General features: G+C 33.2%; 1 protein-coding gene across 1 annotated transcript; it reads right to left on the bottom strand.

The window, feature by feature from the left end:
• Positions 1-3,959: 3,959 nt before the first annotated feature.
• On the bottom strand, positions 3,960-6,909 carry LOC143576631 (uncharacterized). The gene is made up of 8 exons (XM_077060677.1): positions 6,868-6,909; positions 6,203-6,300; positions 5,947-6,142; positions 5,699-5,791; positions 4,724-4,783; positions 4,532-4,606; positions 4,367-4,447; positions 3,960-4,279 (listed from the first exon to the last, which is right to left on the bottom strand). The coding sequence occupies exons 2-8, from the start codon at positions 6,283-6,285 to the stop codon at positions 4,214-4,216; spliced, it is 654 nt and encodes a 217-aa protein (XP_076916792.1). The 5' UTR covers positions 6,286-6,300; positions 6,868-6,909; the 3' UTR covers positions 3,960-4,213.
• Between the last annotated feature and the right edge of the window lie 4,103 nt (positions 6,910-11,012).

Below are 11,012 nucleotides of genomic sequence, written 5' to 3'. Positions count from 1 at the left end.
TTAAGAAAATATTTAAAAATCAATTTGTAACTATTATTAAAGAAATATACAAGTCTTGATGGCTAAAAAAAACACACTTGTGTGTCTTAAGCGAGTAAGAATCGGTTTGGTTCGGTTTCCATCTCACAACAAGTTCATAGATGGTTTCCACATGTCTAAACACTAAATAACTTGTATAATAATGTACAAATAAAAAAAATACTTTAAGTTTTACAACCAAAAGTTAACAATAAAGTCTTTAAACAAAAGTTCGGTTTTCGGGTTAAGACCGAGGTAAGATTCTACAAACCCATAACCATAGAATTTGTAAAAATGATTTTAGAAACTTAGATCTAACAATAAGTATGTTTAAACAATTATTTAACAAAACTAGTAACAAAGTTCGGTTTACGGTTTAGAGCTATTTACGGTTAAACCGAAGCAAGACTCTTAAAAACCCATAACCATGGAACTTGTAAACATGACCAACAAACTAAAATAAGCAAGATTAATATGTATCAATAAGTTATATAGATGTATATATATCAAGGACACGAAGTCCTCCATGAAGCCTTGCCTTATGAGGTCCGAAACCTCACCGACCGGAATCGGAGAAGTAACTACCAAAGGTAAACAAGGGGTGTATATTATATATATGTTGCACAACCATAAACAAGTATAATAAGGCTACATAAACTAATTAAGATGAAAGACTAAAAACCTTCAAGAACACTTAAGAAGATAACCTTGAATCTTTGATGTTTGAGAGGGTTTTTTTCTTTTTTTGGAGTTGTAGCAAGAGAAAATGAAGAGGAAAGGTGGTGTGTATATAGGGTAATGTTGGTGGTCAAATATGGATGTGAGACACAAGAGTTTTCATGCAAAATGGATCAAGACAAAAACACAAACAACCAAAAAAATAATAATAAAAATAAATAAATAAAAATAAAGGTAAGATGTTTTCAAGACCCAACAAGTGTGAAACAATATTGTAACATAAATCCGTTATTTTGATTATAACATAAGCTTCAGTTTACAAATTGGGTCGGTTTACATAATAAAAAATACAAGAACGAATACAAACAAGACCCGAAATTGACGAATGTCACAAAAGCCTAAAATAAACTATTGGATAAAAATTAGGGATGACAATGGGTTGGGTTTGGGATGGGTTTTCGTAATCCCAAACCCATACCCAATTATTAAACTCCGTCCCAAACCCGTCCCAAACCCGTTGGGTATTTATCGGGTAATTACTCGTCGGGTTTCGGGGATATCCATCCGGTTTCGAGTTTTTATCGGGTTTTGACAAAATACCCGTCTAGATTCCGTAATTGCTGCCAAGTGAAGAAGATGAGTTCGAGCCGTCCTGATGTGAACATGAGAAACAAAAGGTCGATGGGTTATGTGGGATTTGTAAATGCAATTCACTAATTTGTTAATGTTGGCAGCAAATAATAATGTTATTAGAGACGAGCTGTTTTGATGTTCCAACTCCCAACTCTAATAATATAATAACTAATAATGTCGCTAGCATGGTTCTATGAATTGGAAACAGAAACTACAGTACTCCACGTTCAATTTTCCAATTTCATATTATCTTATAGAATAATTGATTAATATATTTAGAAATTAATAAGTATATATATGCCGGGTAGATCGGGTATATAATCGGGTAATGAGTCAATGTTATCGGTAATCGGGTCAGGTAATCGAGTATATTATAAATCCCAAACCCGTCCCAAACCCACGAAAAATTTCAAAACTAATCCCAAACCCGTTTCAAACCCTAATGGGACGGGTATTACCCGCCCCAATTATGCTGGGTTTCGGGTTTTCCCATCGGGTTCGGGTTTTATTGTCATCCCTAATAAAAATTGATAATTTTATGAAACCACTGGGACCAAAATCAAAGTTCTCTCTTATTTTTATTATGTTATTTTTTCTCGAGCTGAGAGTCTCGTTGGAAGCAACCTTTCAATCTCTAGGATTAAAGATAAAATTTGTCTATATCTAATATCTCATCATTTGATCCATTCCAAACCTAGGAATGGCTTTGACTATCTGAACGATATACTGAGTATAGTTGTTTTTTTGGTCTATCCTGTACAAGAGTTAGGCTAATCTTATCATTTTGACACGATTTACAGATTATACTTAAAATCTTTGCATTTTATGGTAATTGCCTTGATCTATATTAAACCGTATACTATATTTATACGAAATAGACATTATATCTTATTTCTCATTTAAAATAAAATTAATATATTACGTAAGCAATGGAGACATCTTTAAATTTACATGTCACATTAAGAACCTTCATGTGCTAGACGTCAAAACTCAAAAGGGCAGTGTGGTGATAACATTCTGTTTTGACTTTTTCATGTGTTTTCTTACAGAAAAAAAAAGAAGAAAAAAAAGAGTAGCTTTATTAAAACAAAATTCACAACTAATTACAATTTTATCGTCTATGAAGTTGCGTCAATGATCCTAATAGAATATTCATGGGATATACTATTTAAACACCCATATACCCTTTAGGCCTTTAGAGGAAACATGTATAAAAAAGGTGTCTGAATAACAAAAAAAGGTGAAAAAGGGTGTATAAATAGACAACTCCATATTCATTCCATTGTGACAGGTATGAATGAGTGTGTAAAGTCAATTTGGTCTGGTAACCATAATCAATGTTTGGTTATGAAAGATTGCTTAACCATAATCATAACCGAATGGTCGGTTAACCATTGAAATTGGTTAGTTGTCCAATGTATATTTTATGTTTTTTTTTACTTTGTAGGCTCAGATCGATTTGATTAAAGACTTAAAGTCGGTTAATCATATTCACAACCATAATCGTCAGCGTTGTTCGGCTATGGTTAATTTCAATCAATTTTTCGGTTAACGGTTTGATTTTTTATTATGGGTCAGTTTTTTCTCACCCAATATGATTAGTGATTCAACAGAAAAACTACAAGCCAACCACATTGTAAACGAACCAAAAAAGGCCCATGACTGAACCCTTCTTCGGTAGCTCATCCTGAGTTAGGACTAGAGTCTAGAAGTTGAAAAGTGTGTGGTTAAGAAAACTTGAAAACAGAAGTCAAAACGCGTATTGATTTTAAACTTCTAAAAATACTAGTCAAAATGGGCCAATCCACTAACTCGTTCAAAGAAAATGTGAGCCCATTGATGATTTATTTTCAAACTATATAATAAAAGGACACTAAAGGAGCACCAATACTTTGGTGAGTTTTGTTTTGACCAAACAAGTTTCATTTTCAAATTTAAGCAGTTCCTTCAAGATGCGGTGGTTCTAGTTATTTTGGTTGCTATAATCAAATTTTAACATACTTTATATAAATATATAATCTTTTACAAAACTGCAAGCATACCATCGTAACATGCTTATTTTTCGACTTGATATAAATTTCTCACAATCAAGTTGTGAATAATAATGTACAAGCTATAGAAACTCAAACGTACATGTCATTAAAACAATGCCATCGTTTAGTTTTGTTTCTTAATATAAGCTTACGTCGTTTATCTTTTTCATTACTTTAATGATATAATATTACGGTTTCTAAAATTTCGAATATACCATTCCGACTTGCTTGATTTTATCTACGATCAATAAAAGTTTTGTTCGTATAGGTCAAACATAACTGCTTTTTATTTGTTTTTCCATTTACAAATCGAACCGATACAGGCCAAACATTGGCACCAGTATTCGTTTTTATGGTTGTCGCTTGATGTAAAACATGTGACGATGCCCTATTGGGCATATCCTTCGGTTGCATATAAAGTGCCACTATAATACATGTAATCTAACGAACCAAATCGATATCGACCAAAATCTCATTGTGCAGGCAATCCAACTAGTTTTCATAACTTGTTAAATATAGTTAAAAAGTTTACCGCTAAAACAACAATATCTTATAAATGTTTTTACCTTAAAATAGCGTCCAAATCATTTTACTCATTTCAAATGTTGCGCCGCCCTATGGTCCAGAACAGTATTTTACAGTTCCGGATTCACATATAATCACTTCGAAGAAACCGTAACATTTTCAACAAGTACATTACTATCGGATGTGATTCTATACGCGACATCTAAGCCTTCTAAATTCAAATGATAAATAATATCACGTCCTTCATCATCATCATAAACCCGCTCGTTTTTTATCTTTTCGTAATTTTCCTCACCTTGGGTTCGTTGTGATACCGACCTAATGTCTCATGAAAGCACTTGTTTGACCAACATTTGAAATTCTTCAGGTGACGTATATAGTGATTTCTTGTCCTGCAAGTAACGGTTTAGCATAAACCAAATGCAAACAAACATATGAGCAATGATGAATATTATGTTATATGAGTTCATAGTTCTTACTATTGCGGGCCAACAATCGATTAGAGTTGCAAGAAAATCATCAGAGAAACCAACCGAAGAGACCGCTAATAAATCGTCCATCTGCTCAAAATGTTGACACAAAGTTAGCTAGTTTTATAGGTTTGACCAACTTTGACCAATATTTATTGTCGTATACGGGGATACCTTAACCCAATGGGGAACATTTGCTCCTTGAATACTGTCACAATATGGTAAATAGGGCTTGATGTCCAGAACAGGCTATATAAAATATAAAACCCATAAAAAAAAAATAAGTAATAGCATAAAAATTTAATTTAATTTAAAATTTTCACAACTGAAATGTAATATCATAGTAATGGAGTGAGAATGACCTACGGTGCCATCAACCAAATCCACACCAGAAAGAAGGATACTGCTTTCTTGAACTGATTCCACCTAATTGACAAAGATTGTATTTTCATTAAAAATATTAAATTTTTGATTAGTCGTAAAATTCATATAACTCAAGATAATAGTTCCTTTGTTTTCTTATCTTAACCTCGAGAATCTAGATCCAAATAACTTTGTAAAAATTCTGATCATAATCTTGACTTTTTATACCAAAAAGTTGTTTCATTTGCATTTTGACTTGTAAATGAACTTCTTCGTTTAACTTTAACCAAACAAACAATGAACACAAACAATTAAAAAAAACCAGGTTTTCTTGTTTGTGTTTGATCATTAAAAAAATGAACATGTTAGTGTTTGTTTATGTTTGTTCGTTAACTATATAAACAAGCGGTTCACGAATGTAAACCAAAAAACATAACTAATATACTAAACATAACTGCACTAAAATCAGTTAAAAGTGATGTGAAAAACAATTTGTTGGGCCTAAAAGGTAATCAAAACTGAATTAAGCTGTAATAAGTCAAAAAAGTTAAAATGAATAAACTTAAATAAACATGAACATAAAATAATTTGAATATACAAATGCTCGCGAACATAAATGAACGAATTCGTTTAACTAAATGAACAGATTTTTTTTGTCCATGTTCATTCGTTTATTAAATAAACATACATTAACAAACTTCCCGTCGAAAGGTTCACGAATTGTTCACTGAACATTTGATTCGATACAGTCCTACTTGTTTCAAAATAAATGCAACATAACCTACACATGGTTTGAAAAACTAATCTCTAAAACACCCTTCAATAAGAACAATATAGCGTAATCTTGTAGAAAACAAACAATGCTATTAGCTACTAAAAGCAAACAATTATAATAATAACAATAATAACACTAATAATAATATAAACAATATAAACAATAATTAAGCAATGAAGCTAAAATAATATTACTTAACTTACTTTAGCGACCGTGAGACCAATTGGGCAGGGGCGATGAGGTGATCTTGTAGCAAAAAGCCCCATTTTTTCACCTTTCAGTCTGGGTACTCTCACCTACAACATTTAATATAAGTTTCTCTAACTCCTTTTAGAAACACAAAAATAATAATAATAATAATAATAATAATAATAATAATAATAATAATAATAATAATAATAATAATAATAATAATAATAATAATAATCAAGATTAAAAGAACAAACCACACTTTTGCCTTCAATTTTGACCTAGACGGGGTTTTCCACAGTTTGTCAAGATCAGTGTTAAGATGAAAAACATAAATAATCCAGCAATGCGAATATCCTTCAAGACCCTCGAGAGAAGCAGGTGGGACCAGAGATGCATCAAATGTTAAGCGGGCCCGGGCAAGTGTTACAATCAGAGGCCGTCTTGGTGTTCCATTTCTGAATTACAGGAATGTTTCAGATGAAAAGTTTCTTTAAATTTAATGTAGTTAATACTACCTGGTAGAGAAACATGATCGAATGATGCCAATAGGTGCCATGGGATAAGTTGTTTCCAGCATGTCGGTTTTAGGTTGAAGCATTGCTTTTCTTAAATCCTATAACATTAGCATATAGTGTATATATGAGTTACAAGTTACAACCAAATAACCAATTGGCAGTCCCTACTAATAAGCATACCAAGCTAAACGAATAACTCATTGTTGTAAAACAAATTAGCTCATAACATAACATAAATAAGCAGATTCAAATCAAACACTCACAATAAGTAGCATGACTATCGGATCATTAGGCATGCAAAACGGTTGGGTCTAAAATAAGTTTACCCAACGCAAAAGTAATGGATTCTAAAACCAATTTGGAAATATTTGCACAGCTACACTAACCATGGTTGCATCAATTTGAAAAGGTATTCAATTCAGCATGGTTTTTTTTTTTTTTTTTTTGAATTATAAACCGTTTAATTTGCAATTTTGAACAATCATAAATTCGATTTTGCACAGTTTTAATATTTAATAATTCTACACGGCGATTAAAAAATGAAAACTAGTTTGTATGTAGTCAATCAATTCAAATGCATCCATTGAAGCATCTTGCAGACTATTTGAAGAGAGAAATAAATTACAAAGTAAAATAATAATAAAAGGTAGAAGTAGGGACCCCACCTGTTGAGCTCTGATTCGACCTTGTCTCTCAGCAGCACATTTTTTCAACTCAAGTTCCTTTATTATTATTATCGCTTTCTCATTTCTCCTCTTCTTACTCCATAAGTAAACTAACTAATTGATGATCCAATTTAAACTACAATCAATGAAAATTGAAGAGATAATATAATAATGTTAACTAGGGCTCACAACTACACTAGAGCTAGCAAGAAGCAATGTACTGTTTGTTATAAGCTATAATAATAGAGGTAGTAAAGTACAAGAAGAATAGTCCTTGATGTATTCAGTAGAGCTTTTTAACCACTTCTTTCATTTTCTATTTGTTACCAATCAGAAAGTGTTATGTTAAAACTAAGGTATAGAGTTTTTTAATTTTTTTTTCTTTTGAGATTTATATAGATTTATTAGGGTCATAACGTATGCTTAGCATTAGGGATTATGAATTATGACAATATATGTATATATCTATATCAGCCATATTTTACTGTGCATTCAGTCAATATACAAACACTTTTAACTTGTGGACAAGTTTTGAAACACAACCAACCATTAACCTTAACTAGGCAATTACTTTGGACTAAAACATGATAATACATGCTCATTGAAGTATGTTGCAGACGCATATCATGTTCAGTTTGAGCATCTAGCACGGTATAGCTTTCTACTAGAGATGAGATCAGTACTGAACCGACATGGTATTGAATAATTACCAATACCGAAAATGAGTAAAACCATTTACCGAAAATGTAATTCGGTTGCTTCTTTTCCTTTTTTCCTTATAAATAGGTTGTGTGTCAGGCCAGGTGGGTAACTGTTTGGAACATGCAGACTACAAATGATGAATTTTGATACGAGTCGGGTTTGGTTAACCAGAAAACTTTATGCTTACCTTTGAACGTATTTATAAATAATCGTTGCGTCTAATATGAATACAATTACATTGTTTCAGTGACAGTTGGAATAATATGGGCAACTATTTTGTGGGCAGGAGATATTTAGGTTCCATTGAAAAAACCAACCAAACATCTGTTCGAATATAAAACTTTCCAAATTCCTTAAAATCCTTTCAACCAAACGGCCCCAAGTAATTGTAATTCTTGCAAACAAAGGAAGACCATAATTGCATAAACTAAAATGACAATTGTACTCGTAAGTCAAGCACACAAAATAACACATAAGTTGAGGTTATGGTTACACGAAATTTCTTGAAACCTACAACATGGGCATGTTTTGATGAGAAGTGGAATTTGGGTTCCACGCCGGCTAAACCAGCCATGAAGGCAACTGCAATGAAAGGTATCCACACACACCTAGGTGTGTTACCGTTTCCTCCAACTTAATGTCTTCGTGACAAATCAGACATTCGAGACATCCGTTTTTCTCCAACTCAACAATTTGTGCTTGTCGATAGGCCTCTTGCGAATCCTGAAACAAAACAGGCACCTCGCTAAGCAAGCTTACCTTTGAACGACACCAAAAAACAAACGTGTGACCGAAGTCCATACCCGTTCGCATAGTATTCCAGGTCAACTTCATCGAGTCCTAACCAAGACGTTGTAGTGGGATTGTTATCAGAAACCCTTAGCCTCATGACATTGTAAAGTTGCGGTAACATTGCATCGTCTACTCTACATTTATCAAAATATGAGATTCTTACAATTTCTGCTCTCATTTGAGGATTGACATGCGGGCTAACATCGATAAGAGTTTGAGGAACAATATCATCGGTCCGGGGAAAGAAAAGGACTGCCTAAAAGAAAATGAACGGTTTTCGAGAACCCCTGAGACCAATAACCCAAGACACAACCGAAAATAAACGGTTTTCGAGAACCCCTTGTACCAAAAACCAGAGTGAGCTGAGAACTAAAATGAGCCGAGAACACAGATACTCCTAGAACTCTGTTTGGCATGATCAATACTCTAAATCCCAATAAACACGAGATTTCAATATCTTCGAATTTTCAACAAGACTTGAACAAATCTTATTTCAAACCTCCAACCAAGAGGCCTAAAAACACGATGCAGATTAGTTCATTGTGTTTTTCGGTTTTCAATATGTTTCAACAATCGGCCGAGCAATAATACCCCAAAAGCTCCAAAACATCAATTTCTTGAATCTTTGATATCACAACCAAGCCTAGAATAGGTCTATAGGCTCTTATACCACTTGTAAGTCCCGAATCTAGATCATTACAATGCGATATCAGCTAAACACTTGATTGGGCGGAATCCAAATACGTGATGAATCAAGAAACAAATAACAAGAACACAAACACATGATTCAAAGCGCACTATATTATAAACGTCAGGTACTTAATCACCGATTACACCTTTAGAGAGAATAATAACTAGCGTCTCATAACAAATGACAAACATAAAGCTTATATATGCTAGTACTTGCCATATAGGTCAAGCCCAAGCCCACCGAAATCCATAAGAATTTCGGTCTATTCTAAATAAAACCAAAAACATAATAAAAAGCATAAACATAAAATATGTCCTAACATTTATCGTTACATTTTCTTTTTCCTCCACTCATAACCACTTTAAAAAAATATTAAAAAAATAATATGGTTGAACAATGAATTTTCAAATATACTGAAAATCACTACTCTCTCTCATCCACTCATAACACCCTAAACCACTCTCTAATTATAAAAACTTTTCTTACAACGGTGGTGTTTTCTATATCCGAACTAAATGTAGCCTATCCCGATATCTTGACTATCCGAACTAAACGTAGCCTATCCTGATACCTTGTCCGTTGCAATTGATTTCAACAATATATTTGTAAACATGTACTCTAATTGCCTATCAGCTATGGTGGGCGACATTAAGAACCGCTTGTTTACAATGTAAAATTAGAGAAATTAAAGATACTACGAGTGTTCCACTCTTATGATGGAATTTTTTCTCAAATTTCAGTGAATATTCCATCATTTGGCGTTGAGATGGTAAGTCTACGCGAATTCGGTCAGTTTCCGGCATGTCCATTATGGTGTCGGAACTAAAGTAAAAAGGTTCGTCCAGTTACTTTTGTTACGGTATCGGAACTAAAAATAATATAAAAATTGAGGTAGATCAATAGGATGGCGTCGATCTAGGGCATTGTCGGCCCTGTGCAGTGAGTCTACACGAATTCAGCATAAATGTGTAGAATTATGTTAATACTTAAACTTGAGATGATAGAAAACAGTTTCGTGTATATTTATGTGTGAAATGTTTTTTTTCTTTTAAAGTGTTGCCATGTAGGCGCTAGGGGGTGTCAGTGTGGTCGGTTTGAAATGTGCAACCGGAACCTGATCCATATTATTATTCGTTAAAAAATTTTATGCCTGACCTGCACACACACAAATTCGTGTCGACCCGAAAATGGACCCGTTAGCCCATTTATCAAAAAAATTATTTTTTTAAAAGAAAATTGAAATAATTTAGAGTTGGTAGAACAAAATGATAAATGGAAAACCAGAAAAACAAAAATGGCCCGTCTAGAAGGATTTCGCGGGTCTTCATTACAACTCTTCCATGGTGTCTACCGTCACTCTATGTGCGCCAAAGGGCCCCGAATTGGGATGTTCTAAGAAACCGATAACCGATTTTAAATAGATGCTATAAGGGTTTATTTTAATTCATCCAAACTTGAACCCCGTACAACTCACACATAAGCTCGAGTCTCTTCTCGGAGTGTTGCTTTGTTTTTAAGTAGCCTAACCCTTGTGTTTAGAATTGCGTGAGCCAAGTTTAAGAAGTTAAAACCATCGACCTTGATCTAGTCGTTAAGCTTATATAAGGTAACAATTATAAGTTTGCGTGTGTACTTTATATCTAAGCTAAGACCTTAGACAGGGATATAGGCAAACCTTAATTAAAATTTTAAACTATCCTAAGTTAGTTTTGATGCAAAAGTTTTGACAAGTGAATGTTTCTTCGTAATAAAGAATCGCATTTTAATAAAGATAAAACTAACGAAAAGGACTGAAATCTAACTGGTATAATAGCTTATTAGAAAACAACCAATTTTAACCCGAATTCAACTTGACCCAATATCTACTTGACCCGACCCAACCCTTTCGACATGCTTTCTTAAGATATAACACATCACAAACAAATACAATGGCTAACCACAAACTACATAATATGTGTAG

Source organism: Bidens hawaiensis, unplaced genomic scaffold (genome assembly GCF_021521415.1).
Source record: "Bidens hawaiensis isolate Kalapana, Puna unplaced genomic scaffold, B.hawaiensis_p1.1 tig00028248_1, whole genome shotgun sequence".
In the NCBI taxonomy this organism is placed as follows: domain Eukaryota; kingdom Viridiplantae; phylum Streptophyta; class Magnoliopsida; order Asterales; family Asteraceae; genus Bidens; species Bidens hawaiensis.
The sequence above is the reverse complement of the archived record's forward strand: the minus strand, read 5'-3'. Positions and strand labels throughout refer to the sequence as shown.